We start from the raw sequence: 19,718 nt of genomic DNA, 5'->3' as shown, positions 1-19,718 counted from the left end.
GTACTGCTCAGTCATGGGAATTTCTGTAGCACATTAAGGCCAAATGTGACCAGAAGTGTGGGTGGCTCATACCTCCCAGATGTCAAATCCCACTTAACACATTAGTGGCATGTTAGCCGCAAGTTTACAAGTGTTGTCTGACTTTAATTTGAATGCAGAAACAACACACCAGCCAGTGATGTGTTGTTTCTTTGTCTTTTTAGTCTTGCAATGTGGAAAATCACCAGTAATTATTGCATTATGACTGTGTGTTTTATTAGGTTGATTTATGTGACAGCTGTGACTTTTGCTGTCTCCTTTTGCCTGGAAGATTGCAGAGGAACAGAGAGGTTAAAGGTCAACTCGCATGAGGACCCAGTCTGTGCCTTTTTCGGAGTGGGCTTCTCTTCCATGACTGGACACACAGCTAAAGGCAGATTTATTGTTCTGCGTTGGTGTTCATTTGACTAGCTCTAGGTTTATGTAAAGCATTATGGGACCTGAAACCATGTGGAGTCTACAGAGACGTATTTCCCTGTAGTCCTCCGACAAGCCAACAGCAATTCGCCCCTGGTATACTATGTAGGTCGAATGCTGATTGACTGAAAGGTTGGCTTGAACTGGAAGGAAGACGACCATGACAGAGTTCACCATGAGAACTGTGATATATAAACAAAGAAAGAAGAAGCACAAGCAAGAGAGAAGCCCAGACAGTGGCTACATATTAAAATTTGTTTTTCACTTCACTGCAAAGAAATTCTTCAGTGACTTTTTCCGCTGCAGGGGCAAAACAAAAGCACCAGCTACAGCACAAACACAGACCAGAGCAGCATACATTTCCAATTGTTCCACATATTTCTGACACTGACTTTAAGCTGGAGTGGACTGCCACAACAAGTAGACATGCAACATCTAGTTATATTTGAAATCTTGGGTAGCTGTCAGTCATTTGGAGACAGTGATGGTGAAGAGCAGCAGTGACACAGATGGTGTCTGTCATGTTTAGGGGATCCAGGTTCACATGGGTCGTGTTGTAAAAGTGAACATCCCTTTACCGTATGGTGAAACCCTTTAACACATCCTACTTGCCCTGTCTAGGGTACAAATTTGACAGAAAAAAATCGGATTCCTCCATGTTGGGGACCACTGAGGTATGCAACGAGAGAGCTTTTGGTATGCTGGCCTTGAGACCCTCCCTATTGTAAAAATAAATCCCTGAACTCTGAGTTCTATTGAATAGTTTTTACTTGGGATAAAAAAAAAAAAAAAAACATATGCTAAGCCTCCATGCTGAGTTGGCTAAGTACTTAAGAAAGAAATAGCCTAAAAATGAAACTCATGTGTGCACTGTGGTCTGGAGATAGGACAGTTTCACTGCTCTTCACTGATTTACTACACCGTGCCATTGCTTGACACTGCTGATCATTGTATTAGGCCTTCTTTGACTGAAGGACAATGGACGCTTTCTCTGTACTGTGAGAAAGTAAATTCTCCAGGAGAAGGACTTCCAAATGTGCATTAAGTTTATGATGGTGTAAGAAGAATGTGAGATTTACAGTACTGCCTGAGAGACTGACAGGTATACTACTATAGCACAATTGTATTACAAGGTTGTTGTGGAAATCCTCCCTCACCTTTGGCTGTTTCATCATAGAAAGGTTTCCAGGAAAATCACACCTTAATTTTTTCCTGTTGCCTCAAACCACGGAACTGGTAACGGTTGTTTGAGTAGACAGGCTTTAACGCTGGCCCATATTTCACGATTATCTTTTATTTTGGTCAAAGTGAGCATGACGGACTATAAACGCTATGCGACTGTAAAGCAGTGAGATGCCCAGCTGCACCAGTTTGTCATTCATGACTGGCGTGTCCATCCTCCACCGAGAGGTCAAAAGGTGTTGGACGCCAGTGCTTTAGGTAATACTACTTTAACGGTTATATCATGACTGCCACTCTTTTATCTGCTCATAATCTAACCATGGGACCTATAGTGCATCTGTAAGTGGGAGAGAAGAAGTTGTAAAAGTAAAAATGCTGATAATGTCATTGTAAATATCTAGAAAACCAGATGCTGTCTAAATAGGGTTTCCCTATTGTGATGGGTTTAACAGGCTGCAGCTGAAATGACTGTGAACAGGTTGCGGTCTGCTTTTTTACTTACTAGAGAGAATTGTGACATCTTAACCTTAAAGGCACAAAGTAATGTGAAAAGAATTGATATTTGTTTTAGGTGATGATATAATGTTACTATTGATAGAATGCCATTTCTCTCCTCAGCCTTAATTGGAGTTTAAATGGACCATTCAGCGTCACAGGCATGCTTGTCTGTTTTTTACCATTTGAAGGTTTAACCCTGTTCTTTGAGTATTGTTAGCAGCCAGCATAGCGAGACTTCCAGACTAGCTGAAATGAAGGAGACTGGGGTGATACAGCCAACATCTTAGCCAACCTTTTCTCACGCATTCTTTACCTCTTTGTCCCGAACTCCTTTGTTTCACCATCCCTTTATTTCTTGACATCCTTCTCATTTCCTCTTTCTAACCTTTATACGTTCCTCTTGACTTGCACTAAGCAATGGTTAGTAGTCGTCTTACTGTGGAAAGGCCAGAAACACTTTTCTTGTATGGTTGAATATTTTAGAACTGTTTCTCTCACAAATACAATGAGGATGATGGAGAAACTGGTCTTGTCAAAAACACAAAAAAGTTGTTGATAAATCTAGCTATGACACAAACCATGGATACTAAAGTCACCCCAAGATGAGATGTTTAAATGCAGCTATGAGAGAGAGCTGCTTTGTGCCTGGGAAGTCAAAAAAAGGCATCTCTAATGAGAGGGAGTGCACTGCAGTCAGAGGGTGGGGTACATCCTTGCCCACCTACCTGCCATTGCATCCTGCAAAGCACCCTAATCTCCTGTAATTGTGCCGAGTCTGAACTCCCACCCTGTCTCATTAGGTTCTATGCAGCATTCCTAATGAAAGGTCTCTCCTGGTCACACTGGGGAAAGGGCATCAAGTTTGAGTAAATTGGAAGTGACGAGAGTTTGCAAAATACAGTTAGAGGAATTATCAGCATGGAATGATCTTTTCAAGTGCCAGTGGTGCCCGATTCTCCCCATCTGCGCCTGAAGTATTACATACTCCCATATCTTCTCCTGATTTTGCCTTTGCTTCCTTTGTTCTTCTTATCTGCTTCTTGTTTACTCAACTGAGTCAAACACATCAAAAACATCTCTGTTTTTCCTGCACTTTTGACATTATTTCCACGGTTGTGTATTCTCTCCATATGGAGTGTGCTGCTTGACTCGCTGATGTTTCTTGAGGTGTGCAAAGCATATGCTAATCTGAAAGAGATGTAATGAGACATGGTCACTCGCCTTTCACATGCAAAGGCTGTTTCTTAAAATCTGATTGCAGTTTGAATGTTGTTATTGCCATTGGGGTGTATTTAGTTGTAGTTTTTATGTCAGCAGAGAAGATTTACTGGCATTCTCTCCATAGACACATTAAACTGTAAAGATAAAACACACGTAGCTTCACATTCTTACAGCATTTAGAAATAAAATATGTATTCATAACTCATTAGTTCAGTTTGGAATTGTTTTTTATTTTCTTCAATTCTTCTACTTCCAGTCGAGAAGAATAATTGTTGGTTATTAGAGAATTCCCTCAAGAAAAGCCTCACTTTTTGCCAAGTTTAATTGCATACCCATTAACTACAAATGGCCAATGTGTACGCAGGTGCCCTTGGGAAAGACACTGATCCCGACATTGCTCCCAAAAGCAAGTGAGCCCCTTGCATGGCAGCTACTGCCATTGTTGAAAGAGTACCACTAAGGTAGAAAATCGCCATATTGCTCACAACTGACCATTTACCATGCAACATTAGAAAACCAATCATTTTTGATGTCTGGCTTTATGCCTTGTCAGCATGGAGAGCCCATCATGTTGCAGCTCTGTTGTGCCACACTAGGCATGAAAACATCAGAGACATGGCAGAGCTTGTTTGTGTCAAGAAAATATCACCTAACTTATTCAAGCTGTGCTATGAAAATGGAGTCTGTTACCTCTGAAACTACATATACCCAGGGGATTATATATTTGACTGCTGTTGCTTTTAACGTTGAACAACTGTGGAACCATGTAATATCACATTTGAGCATGTAGAGCAATAATCGGCCCTTCAGTGTTTATTCCCTCTGTATACCTTGAGCATGACAGTCTGTCATGTATCTGCCACCTTATGCCCTGTAGGTAAAAGGCTCTGAGCGACTTTTCCTCTGCTCAGGTCCTGTGCATACCTCTGCAGCATATGTCACACATGCAGCCAAAAGGGAGGCTGGAAACCACAACAAGTAATTTTTGGATTCCTCTAGGCCTACATGTGTTGCCCTAGTTGCTCAAAACTCCTGGGTCAAAGATGGAAAAGACAGGCCTCAACAGGTAGTACAGAGATAGAGCACACGCAAAGGGTCAGGGGGCAATTCCCTGAGGTCTTGTTCATCTGTGTAGATCATAAAATGTTATTCTGCAGACATGCATAGGTTAATGCAGATGGCCTACTTTTTTTTGAAGTCTCTTACTTTGGACAGACAGTAAAACTGAGCGACAGAAGTCAGAAACCTTTAGCTATCCACAGGTTTTGAAGGGACACATTTCTCACGAGACTTATTGTTCTGTCAGTTTCCATCGCACGATTAGTCAGAACGGGGCTGTGAAAGCCTTTGGGGTTGTCTTTACCAGTTCAGATTTCCAGTTTGAGGTGACTGGCCATTGGGAACAGCCTTGTGACTTACTGATATGATTTGAGCTGCCTGTGTGGGAACGAAGGAGTTGTGAGAGTTGCACTCAGCTCTAGCGAAGGCAAAAATGAAAGCTTACAAAGTGAAGTGCAGCTGGTTCCTAAGAGAGGTGTATTCTTTAACACATAAACATAAATGAGAGCCTACGCTATAGAACGTGCACATTTGAGCTCACACACTTACAAGCTTGCAGTGCAGTGAAATGGATCATCAAAACAGGGATTAGAGGAGTTAGGACTCAGTAGAGCCGAATGTTCACTAAACAAACTTAAACACTGGATTTCAGTGTCTTTGATATCACCCATAATTCCCCTGTGGTCAAACATGCACAAACATTAAAACTGGATGCTCCGTGGTCAGCATAATAAGGTGTATACAGACTACTGAGTCGTGTGATTAATATTTTTACTCTAGAGTCAGACAGTCTTGGTGCTTCTGTCAGCATAACAGTCTGCTGCTTGTCTCCCTTTTCTTGTCAACACATGCCTGGAAGAGGCGCTGAATAAAAACAAAATACAACTGTTTAAAAAGGCAGATAAGCGGAAAATGTAGATTCTGTTGTTCTGCATTTTCACATGAGAACGGTTTAATCAAAGGAAGTGCTACAGCTGGCTTTAATTAGCTGTCAGTATACCTTACATTTCTCAAATCCATCCATTTCTTAATCCTTTCGTTTTTGTTGTTTTTTAACAAATTAAGCAATCGAGCATTACAAAGGACTTATAATGACTCTGTGTTTTTGTTTAGTAGTTAGAAGTACAAAAACCTTTTGAATTTGCTTTCAAGAGCCGTGTGGTTGTGAGTGTCTTTTGAATATGTTAAGGTTTAAAGAAATGGACTTGCTTTTCAATGCTGTAATACCCTATTTTATGGTTACCCCAGACTTGAGAGGGATTGCTAATGACTTTATGGAAACGTTAGTGGTTTGTGAATAGAGGTGCAGATGTCTTAAACCTCAGTGAGTGCACATCACAGAGGCCTGTGTATGGTTAGTCCTTTGTCATTAAAAGGGGACATTTTTTTAACTTCTCTGATTTCAGAAAAGCCACACCACATCCCAGTGATAGTGCCACTTAACAACAGCTCAGCTGCCATGTTGGCCACAACTAAAGACCTTCAGGAAGGAACTCGTACTCAAAACTGGCACTAAGACTGGATTAAATAGGACTAGGGGAGGAAATTATAGGATGCTTAATACAGCATACATATTTTTCCTGAGTAGGTCAGTGTGGTACACCAGAGTGAAAGGCAATTTGACAAGTATGACTTTCTTTGACAGTGAATTATTTCACTGTGGCAGCTGTGTTTTAGTTACATGATGAATGAGAACATGGCAGAATTACACAGTGTCAGTTTAATAAATGCTCACTTCCACATCTGGGCTGTAATTGATGTAACAAAAGATTAACAGCAGGGGGCAATGTTGAACTTGAGCTGATGTCTTGCAGAGGATAAGAAAAAGATAAATATGTTGAGTTTATATTTTTTACATAACATAATCACACATCAGATAGTTGACACGTGTCGTTTGAATTGTAGTTGTGTGCACTGGCAGTCTGACTCGGACTCATTTGGAGACCTGACCAACCAATCATATCAGTCCAATCAGTCCTCTCTTATTTACATGTTTACACAATTGTCTCCTGAAATTATGTGCGTTGTTGCAAAAATGTGCCAGAAAATTAACGGTTCCATGCATCTTTATTTTTTTACTTATTTAATTAAACCAGAAGCAGAAGTCTTTGATTACACTTGCCGTGAAAAATGTGCCATTTTCTTGATATCTGCTTTTATTTGCTCTTAGTCTATCTGTAAATGTTGCATAGCACAGAGACGGCAGTCTGGAAGGAGAACTTTTCTAAAGAAACCTTAGTGTCAAAGTACTTACACAGTGGAGACACATTTATCCACACTTCAGCTTGGACAAAACATTTAGAAAATATCTTTGTGATATTTGAGTCCTATCTGCAAGGGTTCATAACCTTCATGTGCTGTGAGCTTGGGTGAGCATATTTCACCAGATCATCTGTTTCACTTGGGCCCATAGGAGGCAGGATTGTGATGCTGCCTGTCAGATGGCTACAGGATGGCTACACTTTAAGGGTCGGTTATACTGGAGGTCAAAGATGAGGATGAGTTTCCTTTGAAAGAGTGTGAAGTAAATTGCTAGTTCCAGTTCACAGACAGTTAGTTCCTCAGTTGGACAACAAACATGTTATAGACTGTGTTTCACCTATCGCCACATGTGCAGGTCAGCAGCTGAGAAATCCTCTTCTGAACGAAACCTGTGACTCAAATACGTCTCATGGAACCTCTGGCCAATCCCCATCTTTGTAGCACCTGGTAAATGAAAGCAGCTGTGAGGACTTCAGGGAATGCAAGCAGGAATGAACTCCACCAAAGCACGTTATTACACCAGCAGGCGTTTAGATCAGAACCCTAAAAGGAAACAGGTTAGAGCTATCCACAGTGTCCCAACCCCCCCGATCCATGATGAATGCTGCAATTTTCTGGCCCATCAACCCCTGAGATAATATCAGAGGTCTCGTGGTTTTCTTTGGCCCTGTTAGACCCTCATGGTCAGTCGAGACATTAGCCTCATCCTCCTGGGACCTGTGGCGGTCGTCCTTATCAGAGGAAGTCACACAATACAGCAGAAGAATGTAAACTCAAAGCTTTGCTGCAGCTGAACTTTCAGAAACATAAAAGTTTTTGTGAAACTTTATTCTTCATTCTTTACCGGGTTACTTTGGAGCAGAGTTTCCACTACAAAGAAATGCACATTTTCTTCAGATTTGTTTGTTATAGATTTGTTAAGAAGACACAAGATAATTTGGCAGTCGCTGTAATGTAGTTGAGATTGTGTTGTCCTCACAGTACAATGCACAGAAACTCCACCTTCATATATACACATAACAAAATATTAGAAACATTTTCAGAGTCCTCCCAAGAAATTGTTCAGCTCTGGAATTTGGCCATTCAGATCCATTCACAATTCTGTCTTCTCGTGGTCAGTAACATTTTTGACATTTGTGCTGCAAAATAGCGTTTTCCCAGATGTACTTTTTTATGAGGTTATAAGAAGAAGTTTTGGTGTGAGGCAAGGCAGCCCACCTCTGCTAGAAAACACTACAGGGAACCCCAGATGCACTGCAATAAAACACCAAACCACTAACCACAACCTCCAGAATTAGCATACAGTTGATGCAGCATTTCTTTGGTGGCATGCTAACAGAAGCTAAACACATTGCTTATCCAGCTGAGTTGATTAGGGAGGGAATCAGTGACATTAATTACATATATTTAATTATTTAATGTGTCATTTACTGTTTTCAGACTTTCTTACATTTTATAAATTAAATAATTAAAGGATTGTTTTTGTAGCATTCCAGAAATGGTTTAGCATTAACAAAGAACTGCACAAGGTGTTGACCTAGTTTCCAAGTTCCCTAGATCCCAGAATGATCAAGTGTCCTTGGGATGACTTGGAACAAGCCTGATCCACAGCGGCCCCTCCCCTCAGCCCATAGGACCCAAAGGCCCCCACTAACAACATTCTGTAGCCAGACACTACAGGACGCCCTCAGAAAGCCCATGTCCTCTGATGAGTCTCAACTGTTTTGGGGGAGACCTTCACAATATTAGGAAGATGGTCATAATGTTATGCCTGATCGGTGTATATCCAAACATCTGCCAAATGGTGAATGTGATTGTCTCAGCATGCGATCAGCGCTGAGCCTTGGCCTTTGACTCTGACCAAGGGGCATGAGTTTGTCTGTAGACACACCCCTATATTCTAGGTATCTGATCTCCTTTGGGAAGCAGTGAAGACCGACCTCCTCCGAAGGCTCAGGTCAGGTAAAAGAAACCTCTGTGATTTGATGTTCACGGGATGGGGCTAATCTTTAAACACTTCTCCTTTGTAAGAAAGGGTACAGCTCTTGTTTCACATCCTTAGATGTGTCTGGTAACCCTGCTGGATGTTCAGTCTGGCGACGGATTGATGGATGGGTGAGCATGACGTATGATGAACTGGAAAAAAACAACCCTCTGGCGTAAAGTGTTGGTGTAGCCTTTGTTTCAACCACGAGACTCACTTCAGAGGTCACTGAGTTCAACACACAGAGAAGATTGTTGTTGTTGTTTTTAAAAAAGGTTGCATTAAACAGCAATGTAGCAGAAATGTATTATCAGTCGTGTTTGCTTTTCTCAGTCTTTTGGATCGTTTCATTTGTTTCCAATGAGTTCTTCATTATGAAAGAAAACAAGGGGACTCAATATTATTTATACAATGTCATCCTAAAAGTACAAGAGAAAATGTTTATTTCTACGCATGGCCTGCGCATGATATTACACAAATTATTCCTCTGCCCGCTCGCTCCCTGTTGAGTAAATCCTGTTCTGAAATAAAAAAAAAAAAAAAAACATAAACATTTAGTTTTCCACTCCTGCATTATATATTCTCTTTCTAACGCTTAGCTGTTCAACATTCCTGTCTGCTTATTGGGCAGAAAGACTTGGAGAATGATGAGCGTGACTCTGACTATGGCCAGACCCCGGCTCAAACTGCCACGCAGGTGTGTGGCCTCAGGGGGCAAAAGGGGGAGATAGACATCCTCACACACACTCAAGACAAACGCACTCATGGTGTAACCGCAGGATGCCTGAGGGTCTTCAGTCCTACCCTTGACTTAAGGTCACATACTACTTAGTGACCATCACTTGTCTGCTTTAGTCTGGTAGTTTTTTTTTGCGTAAATTTCTACAAATCTGCCATTTACAAGATTAATAAACTGTACTAAAAGGAAGGTACTCTCTCTCACCCGATGACCCAGACTCAGATTCAGTCAAGCTTTTGTGCTCTAAGCAGTGAGCATCCCTCACTGGATCTCTAGCTAGATATCATCTGCTTCATCTAAGAAGGACTGGTTTAATAAATAATTAGAAATCATGTTTTATTCTAAAAAGAAAATCTATTCTTGACATTAAAGATGTCACCTCATTAGATTACGATGTCTTGCAGGCATCATGAAAGTTTTAAACACTTGGTAATAGAAAGAATGCAGGGTTTTTTAGCATGAGCATTTCCAGATGTTGTGAACAGAGAGGGAAATCATTTAATTGGCTGGTTAAACACTGGCATTGCAATGTACCGAAATTTGCTAGAAGGGGGAAAATGTTCTATATAGCAATTTTCTTTGCATTCACACTCTTTTCTCTGTAGAGTAGCTCTCTACTTTTATGACCATCGAGGATGTTTACAAGCTGATTAGTGCCAAATGAATGTTCCTCCTTAATTTGCTCCATGGTTTTCAGTTTTCAGTCCAAGATTCCTTCCGCTGGCATGGCAAACAAAACTACCCACTGTCATCAAGTATTAAACAATACAGAGAGCATAATCTCTCCCGACAAAGCCCCATATGAACAAAATTTAATGTTAATGCTGGGAATGTGTGCCTTTGTCTTAAAAATTGCAGCGGAAAACTGAATAATTCGTAGCACGTTATTCCTTTCATTCTTTATTTATTATCTCATTATGCAGAATCTCTGCACCTCCAATTATGGTATGCTGTCATCACCTGTATCTGACCCCACTCATTATGTGTAGTTTGGGGACCGAGGGGAAAGATTTTATCAGGTTTCGTTGTTGACAGGTTTGGCAGCATATTTAGCGCTGATGGATATGAAATGGAAAACTGTGACTTCTTGTGGAAGTGTTTTGGATGTTCTGCATGATTGATAAATGCTACTTCATGGTTCACGTCGGTAGTACATTTACAGGTTAAAAGGCAACGGGGATAAAATGTTACTACTGCATATTTTCTGTTGTCTCACTTAATTTATCATGCCGATGTTTTTTATTCCGTTCTTTTCTATTTTCTTTGAAGTTGGTACTATGGAAACAAATTTCGACAGTTTCCTGAACCATTTCTCATGAAGTTCCAGGCCCATGAGAACTTTCCACACGTTCAAAAGTCAGATCCAGATTTATTCACGGAAGACATTTAAAGCTTAATAGACTGACATGAAAAGGCAGACACATTCTCTCACAGCTCAGTCCTGTTTGAAACAAAACACTATTTTTGAACACAATGCATGACTGAGCTTTTTCATTTAACCTGTGTCACCCTTTGTTCTTCCTAATTTGTGTTTTAATCTGTGGACCATTGGATTAACTTTGTCTTATTGTTCCCCGTCAGATGTGAATGAATGCGAGGAGACCAATGGAGGCTGTGAAGCTCTGTGCTGTAACACCATTGGGAGTTTCTACTGCAGGTGTCCCCCTGGACAGAAACTGAATGAAGATGGCAAAACATGTCAAGGTCAGTGCATTGTTTTATTTATTTATTTATTTATTTTTGTGGTGAATTTGTTTCAGTTTAAAGGTACATGCTACAAATTGTAGAGTGACACATTAAGTCTCTGCTTTTCAGTTTTATTGTGTACTTGGTAGCTGTGGAGGGAGATTTTTTTGGAGTCAGAAAATTAGGGATATCTGGGTTGTCTGCATGCTACAAATTGGAGTTTTAAAAACTCACTAGACAGGGAGGGTTGTAAGTTGCTACTGGCTTGAATTATGTGAAATGGGGCAGTAAAACATATTCAGGATAATTTGGCCTTAACTATGTTGTTAGTGCCTCTAATGTGTACATGGGAAGAAGTGTTAACTGAAAGTGGCTGGTTTTATCTCTGGACCAGCTGCATCTGGACAGGGAAGGTGAAATAGCACTGGTGCTTGCTCCTCCCTTATTACTGGTACTGAGTGCCTTTGAGCAAGGCCGTTTACCACATACTCATGGTGCTGTCGACAAACTGTGGTTCTGGTGGTTCTCTAGGGAGTGAGTGTGGTCAAGATGTTCCTGCAAAACATTAGCTGAGTTCTGAAGGACTTCCCGAATGAAGGTAAAAAAAAAATGATCCTTATCATGACTGACATCATCAATGACCACTGTGCTATAGTTTGCCATGCCATTTTTGAGTTCATTTTCATTTTATGCTCATTAACGTGGAATCAACTTCAAAAATACCACAGTACCACAAGGATCTTGGTTTCTTCTGTTCATCACTCAAAGTATTTATGGAGGAAAGTTTAGCTGCCAGTGTGCTGGAAAGCCCTGTATCTGAACCACAGCGCACCAAAACTGAGCTTCTTCCCTACATTTTGCAATAATATCTTTTTGCTCCATCATATTTTAATGTTTCTGGTTAGGGAATCTCTGTGAGTGGTTGGATTAATCAGAATAATGATTCCTCTGTGCAGCGGCCAAGCCTAGATGAGAGTGTGGCTGTCTGCTGGAGGAACCCGTGAGAGATCTGATCCATGTCACGGTTGTTAGGAGAGCTGACATGAACGTTGTCACAGCTGGCTTTCATAGCTGTCTGCCCTTTGCCATTGGTGTATATTGGAGGAAAAAAAGCTAACCACAGCATTAATGTCCTAATTGGCTGTAATTGGCAGGAGTATTAACAATGGTAAGAAAAAAGAAAAAGAAGGTGGTTAGAAGATTTTAGAGTTGGAGATGTTTAAGTTAGAGCTGCCTGTGTGTTGCTGCGTCTGCAGAAAGTGATCTGCTTTCCATTTACATGATGGCCTGAAGCTCAAACGGCTGCGGAGCAAAACACACGTGTCCAGATGAGAGACAGCATCCATTCAGTTAGCTGTTAAGAATAAATAGTTCTTGTGAGTTCATGGATGACCAAGTGACTGTGTGGTATCCTGTCCTTGAGAACATGTGTAGTGTTCAGTATCTGGTATCAATAAGAAACAAACAAATACAACTTTTGTTCTGTGATGTTTTTTCTAAATCATTCTTTTTTTATCCCCGTGCAGAATTCATCTTGAACCCCTGATTTAATTTTTTATTATAAAGGCTGCACAGCATTGATTCAAGTGGTGTCGATCAAAGCTGACATGGCCAACAGAAACAGCTGTCTTGCTGAGTGCAGCAATGTCAACATTTTAGTCGTCACGCCAAATGAACTTTACAGCTCAGACCATTAATGCTGAGCCAGTGCTTGGCACCTGTTGAATAATGAGCAACCAGAATCAACACGTTTTAGTTTTTCCTGTTAACCCGGAGAGCTGGGAAGTTACAGCACAGCTTCTTTCTTGGATGGTGTTTTATCCATATTTCTTTTATACTTTGGTGAGTTATTTTATAGTCATGGCTCTGAGCCTATCATCTGCCTCTTGTCATCTGGCTTCCTTACTTGAGCAGGCTGCTTTTCTTCCATACCTGGTTGGCATGGTTGTCCACACATGATTTTGATGTCCGTACAAATATGCATTTTTTGTGTGCAGAGTTGGGAAGATGTTGGCAAGCGCTGTCATAAAAACTTTCCATATTACTTTCTGCTAGTGTGTGTTTGAGCCACTATGATTGTGGCATAACTGTACAGATGTATGTCAGAGGGAATTTAAGGCTATAATATTTAAAAGAAAAGTCATAAAAGCGAATTTCAGGGTCATTGTATCCTGCAGTGGTCTCTGCGGGCCAATTCTCTGTCAGACATTTCTCTACGGGCCATTTGTCTATCGTCCATTTCTCTACGGGACATTTCCCTTCAGAGCGGCAAAGGGATGCTGACCATGAGCATGTCTTGCTCCTGATAAGTGCCCCTTTGGTTCTGCTGTAATGTTCGCATGTATGTGTTGGCAACAGATGAGAGAGCTCAGCACTGAGCTCCTGAATAGACGATTTCACTGTATAGCTCATTCCTTTCTCACATGTTTGGATTAAAAATACGGAATTTGACTTCTGGCGTCGGATTTGGCATTCCAAAGGTGGCCGTTTTTTTTTTTTTTTTTTTTTTTAAATACATGTCAGTATCAAAAGAAAAATATAGACAGCACATCCTTTAGTGTTCTCATTTTTTGAGAACAGACCTCATAAATCATCACTTTATATCACAAAATATTCTTTGAAGGAACAGAACAATACAGTGGCCCAGCAGTGAAAGGTAGTGGACTCGTGGTGATAGAGAAGTTTTTGGACAAGTTGGGAAGAGAGAGGAGGATCTATAAAGTGATGGACATGTAGCTTTGGTAGATGGGAGGGTGAAACAAAGAGGGAGATGGAGGGAGGGAGGGAGGGAGGGAGGGAGGCATAAAAATCAGGAGGCAGAGTGAATAAGAAGTAGTTACAATGTTATTTCAGGCCAGGAGTCTTTACCGGAGAACTGGTCATTCATTTAAATAGGTCAATATCTTAAACAAAAATGTTTACAGCATTTTATTTTTTACAGTAGATTATTGGACATTTAAAGACATATTCTTATTTTGAATCTTTTCTGGTGCTTCGTACGCCAGCCATGGCTTTGTCTTCAGAACGGTGGATTTTGTTTTTGCTGGTCATTGAGGCATCAGCATATCTGACATCTGCTGCAAACTATCCATACAGTTACTATAGGAGGATTTGCTATAGGCCACACTGTTACCATGGATACCAAGGATACAACACTGGCTACCTGGCCAGAGGTAAGTGATGATTTCACAGCCACGGTAGCAGCTTTAATGGTGCCCGCACAAACAACTGTTATTCATTTGAATTATATTTCTTTTTCTTAATAAAAAATAACTTATAGTCTCAGAGGACTGAGTGAATAAGCAGGGAGTTATTTACGGGAGTAGTCGGAATAGCTAATAAATTCCTCTGATAAATGTGCCTGCTGTATGTGTTGGCTGGCACTGCCCATTTAAGTCTGTGATGAGAGCAGGAGAGATTTACCTCTATCAACATAGATTAGTGCACATGAAAACAACTATGCATGAGAAATGCTTTGTAAAGCCACCACTAACAGGAATAAATACCAGATACACTCTCAACACATTATGTCAGTATTGTTATGACTGAATATCTCTTTTTAAGTTTGAGATGACTGCAGTGCACATGGTGAAACATGTTTTACAGTTATTATCAACAAGTTGTTGATAATCCCTCTGGTCTGCTGCGTTACTTAGATGTTTTAGAAATAATTCATCCAATGCACACAATAAAACAAATCACCTCTCATACCGCAGTAGTTTTCCATGAAAATGACACTGTGCTGTAGGTGGCTACGAGCAGAGAATTAATGTCCTCTGTAAAAGCCAACGTCTGCTGAGGCTTTGGCTCGAGCTTTTGAGAGGATCGTGTTCTGGACGTGGAAACCAGGCTGGAGGGGATCCGCTGACTTTGTGCTGCAGTAACAGCAGCTCCACAGCGTTGGTCCCATTTCATGAAAAACCAAACCAAAGCACAGCTTACAGCATGAATGGAGGGAAAAAACCAAAGGGACAGCTTTCTGCCAGCTTTCCAGGATGAAGAGAAGCTGAAATTTGGCAGCAGGGAGACCAAGAAGAGGAAAGTTTAGAAGCTGATTTCTGCTCCAAACTCTATATTTGAAGGTTTTGTTGGATATTACTGGGAGCAGATGGGTTCAGCTAAAGGATATTTCTATAATTCATTATTAACAGTCCCTTTATGCTCATATCCTGCATATTTTTCTCTAATCCTTTTTTTTTTTTTTTTTTTATTATAAAGCACAGCATTGATTCATATATTAACCACAATTTTTAATGATATGTAACCCTGTATTTCCTCCTTTATGGCTTATAACATCAAGGTGACAGACTTTTGGTCTTGTAAAGACCTGATTTATGTGTAAATCACAGGTCACAAACTTTGAGAACACAAAGTTGTGATGTGATGGTGTTTAGTGTGCAAGGTCAGGCTCAGATACTGATTGCCACACAGCATGATGCAAGCACTATGAAGGCCAGATTTTCTCTCTTTGTTACAAAGAGATTTATGTTCAGATGTCTCCCCGTGGGCCACAGAAAGTACGACTTTGGCTGCCACGGTAAATATTTTTACACTGATTCAAAACTGTGTGAAAATGTGAAAGGGGTCACTTGTGCTGATGGACTCTAGCCTGTACATGGAGCTTTGCAGCTGCATTCACCAAGTGGCTAGGAACATGTTCGCAAACATGATTGCCATGTCAACTGAAAAGGCGATGATACTGTGTGTAGTGTTAGAACATCTATTGTACAGTCTATCTATCCGTTATCTGTAAGTATTTATGCATTGCAGGGTTGCTGTCCTAATTGACATGTCTGTTGACTGGTAGGCTTTCCATTGTATCACCATGTTTATATAAATGGATGGACAGCTTACTGTGTCATACAAACAGTACCCTAGCAGGAGGAAGATGCACTGTAAGACTGAATCTGTTATATATCTATAACGTATTTATGTGCCAGACTATCGTGTCTGTTATTTAAAGTGTCATTGTGTGGTAAGACGGTTTGTACCAAGTAAAACTAAAAATGAAGAAAATGTAGTAAAAGTAATATTTATCCATAGTGAATTGTATAAATTATCTACTTTATAAACCCCCTTTTCGCAGGAATTTCAGTGAATTCTCGAAATGGTTTCTTGTTGAAAATTCCTACCTGGAGTCATGAACAACACATTTTTCAACCGGACATTTAACTTGGCCCTGACTAAGCATATTTTATGGTGTGCTAGTTGTTTTTACAGGCACCCGGCAGCCAAAATACATTCCCACTCACCTTTTTAATGTGTCGTGTCACTTGTTGCTGTCAGCAAAATTTTCAACAACTCCACTGTGATAATTTTAGCAATCTTGAAGCAAATGTGTGACTTGTCATTGGCCTGTAGGTGAGATGGGTTTGGCTTAATGTCCTAATAGCAGCAGACAGGCTGCGAGCAGAAGTCCAAACAGAGCGGGACTTCATAAATCAGCTCAGATCTCACATGGAGGTCTACTGGGCGATTCACCAAACAATTTATTAGTCTTTGACCCCTAAAATAAGTGTTTAGGAAAAAAGTTTGTTTCATTAGAAATCTGGTTACACAGTGAGGAGGTCAGGTTTCGCTCACCACTACTTTCTCAGATGAAGAACCCCCTTCTTTTATTTGTTTACAATCCACACGCTCGACTGAGAGGAATGTGTATGTTTCGCATCCTCCGATTTAAGTTTCCATATGTTTGTGCACCCAAGGGACTTTGACAAGTACCCCAGGAATTTAAATTTGGTTTTAAATGTTCAGTAGTTGTTACCACATGGGGGATATGTTTGTTTGAGCTGCAGTGCGCTTATAGAGTACTTTCCCTTCTCATCCATCATCTCCCAGGGTACATCTTTATCCTATAACCTGCTTTAAGTTACTCTCCCAGCTTGCCAGCTCATCTGTGCTTTATACGTGTACACAGTTCTTTCCCATAATGAGCGGATTTAGTCAAATTGCACTCATTTCTCTCCTTCTGTCTGCTTCTGTCTTTCTCTTTTTTCCCCCATCCTTCAGATATTGATGAGTGCCAGGTCCATAATGGAGGCTGCCAGCACAGATGTATTAACACTAGAGGCTCCTACTACTGCGAATGTCACCCGGGCTCTCGACTTCACGTGGATGGCCGCACCTGCCTCGGTGAGTAATGTTCCAGCTTTGGTTCAGTGATTGCATTGTAAAAAAAATAACCATGTGCACATTGGGGGAGAACCATATCAATTGTTGTGCACTTGGGTTACATCTGTAAACATGAGAGTGCTACACAAAATTTTAAAAACCTGAAATAAAGTGACATAACTGAGTACAACGCGATGAAGGGGATCATTTTAGGTCTTGTCCTTCACTGAACCCAATTAGAAACACAATATGAAGGCCTCTAGAGGTGCTTTGTAATGTAACCTCACTTTTCAATACAAACAATGGAGCACTGTTTTGGAGGAACTCAGCTACTGGAAAAATTTTTTGGAGAGTCCTTACCGTGAGCTTAATTTTTTGTTCATTATTTAATTGAAGTTTAGCCACATATGGTTTTCGACACGGGCTCTTAATCATGTAGACCGCATTCATGATGTTGCGACGCACCCTTTTGGTCCTGACAAAAAGCTCTATTATGGGGCGTTTCAAATAACATTTGCTGATGAAGCTACATTTAGTATAGTTCATGGAGCTTTTCCTTTCACTGCATATCTTGTGCAAAGTCTTTTTTGAAGTTGTTTTTCTGATTGAATCGACTCCAACTGACATCCGATCCTGGAGAAATTTTGTATCGTGGCTGCAACTAATGATAGAACCATTGGTCTAAAGACAGTTTTCTTGTGTCAGCAGGTTGACAAATGACTTGTTTTGTCCAAAAATCTGAACATATTGGCAAGATACTGACTTTGAAAGCATCGATAGGAAAAATCAGTAAGAAAAATATCATACAACAGAGAACCTGAAGCCAGTGGAATTTGGGCAATTTTGAAAAATTCTATCAAAATAGAGTCCCTGACTCTTCTAGTCTTTTATCTCTCTAACATCTAAGTATGCATACTTAGTATATATATAGTATAGCACTTTATTTGTCTCAGAGTTTTGATCCCTGCACTAATAGATTCTGCACAGAAATCTGTGAATGCACCTGGTAAATTATATTTGAATACAATGATGGTGGTATTTTAAAATAGTGTTTCTATTTCCACTTTGACCTTAACATCAGAGGACAAAAAGGAAGAAAGCATTTAAAATGAAATACATTATCAATCAGCCTTTAACGTGGATGTGTCGTCCGTCAATTGACACAATTTCTCTCGTACAAATGAAGTAGGATAACACATGCTCAATATAGTGCACTCAGTAATTTTGTTGTCATAGCTGTACTTCTTACGTTTTAGTGTGTAACTTGTTGACATTGTGATTTTCTGTCTGCTTCTTGTGGTGTCTCACTTTAGAGCGAGTTACTCAAAAATCTACAATTCAGTGACGGCTGGGCAAACTTTCTTCTGAGGCGGTCGGTGTGGTGTGATCAGACGCACCAGAATGACCACTAAATGGGCACTGCGGAGAGATTGTTTGGTCTAGAACTTCAATGAACCTCGTGTCTGAATCACAATCCAAGAAGCATTGTTTTGTTTGAGTCGGAATTCATAGGGAATTATTTATTAAGATTTTGAAAAATTGTTTTAAGTTTTGCCTAATGTAAAATAAGGGAGAATAATGGATACAGACAGATCCGCCATGTATAGTAGATAAATAAATAAATAAATAAAAATTCAATTAAATAAAATGAAATGGTTATTATAATAACTCCAGCCATTCCATCCTTTAAATGCAGCTCATACAGAAACACTTACATAAGTTTCATTCCTTCAGTTTGTGCTGTATCGTGTCACTTGACCTCTGCACTGTTTGTACATTGCTCCTGTCATAGCAGATACATTAGCTGTGGGCTTTTTCAGAAATAGCTGATAGAAAGAAAAAAAAAAAGAGTATAAACCTGGCACTAGTCTCTACAGTCAGGAATGTACACAGAACGTCCTTTTTGACATTTTTAGTGGAAAATCATTATGTGATTCTTGGCTTCATAAGGCAAAGTTGTTTCATTGTCTTATAGAACAGATACAGTACGTTAGCAGGGACCCATCTGTCCCGGAGAGGCTCTAGTGAGACAGCTGTTGCATGAAGAAAGGACTGATTGCACTAATAATCACAGTGAACATGTGGACCCACTCACAGGTGAAGCTGCATATCTGTCTGCTGACAGTCGTGTTAAAACTGTACAGAGCCAAGCTGCGAAATATTTGGGGTTTCTCAGTTTTGCAGTAAGATGACTAAATACAGACTGGGCAAAGGACAACACATACCAGTCAGTAAAGTCAGATTTCCTCAAATCAGTTCTGCTCATCTGATCCAGCTCATGATCTGCTTGTAGAGGTCAGATGTATCCCACAATCTTAGCATGTAGCCGCACTGAGATGGAAAGCACTCCGTGGTTTGACATGTACTTGAATGAATGGATTTTGACTTCAGCCTGATTATAAAAAAACACTGCCTTTGAGAACAGCGGGCTGTTCGGCCTCTACCTCTTATTGTCTTTTAAAGAGAGCCAACGCAGATGGAGAAGACCACTGAGCTCACACTGCCCTCAAACTCATCAGA

At 40.4% G+C, this 19,718-nt stretch overlaps 1 protein-coding gene across 3 annotated transcripts in view; it reads left to right on the top strand.

Annotated features, from left to right (window-relative positions):
- The window catches only part of megf6b (multiple EGF-like-domains 6b), a 51,256-nt gene that overhangs the window by 15,775 nt on the left and 15,763 nt on the right, over positions 1 to 19,718 (top strand). For all 3 annotated transcript variants that reach the window (XM_084543883.1, XM_084543882.1, XM_084543881.1), the window contains 2 exons: positions 10,983 to 11,105; positions 17,097 to 17,219. In XM_084543883.1, the coding sequence (XP_084400009.1) occupies positions 10,983 to 11,105; positions 17,097 to 17,219 (246 nt within the window). The remainder of the gene's footprint in view (positions 1 to 10,982; positions 11,106 to 17,096; positions 17,220 to 19,718) is intronic.

This window comes from Chelon labrosus, assembly GCF_963514085.1.
Source record: "Chelon labrosus genome assembly, chromosome: 4".
In the NCBI taxonomy this organism is placed as follows: domain Eukaryota; kingdom Metazoa; phylum Chordata; class Actinopteri; order Mugiliformes; family Mugilidae; genus Chelon; species Chelon labrosus.
This window is presented reverse-complemented; position numbering and strand designations above follow the sequence as displayed.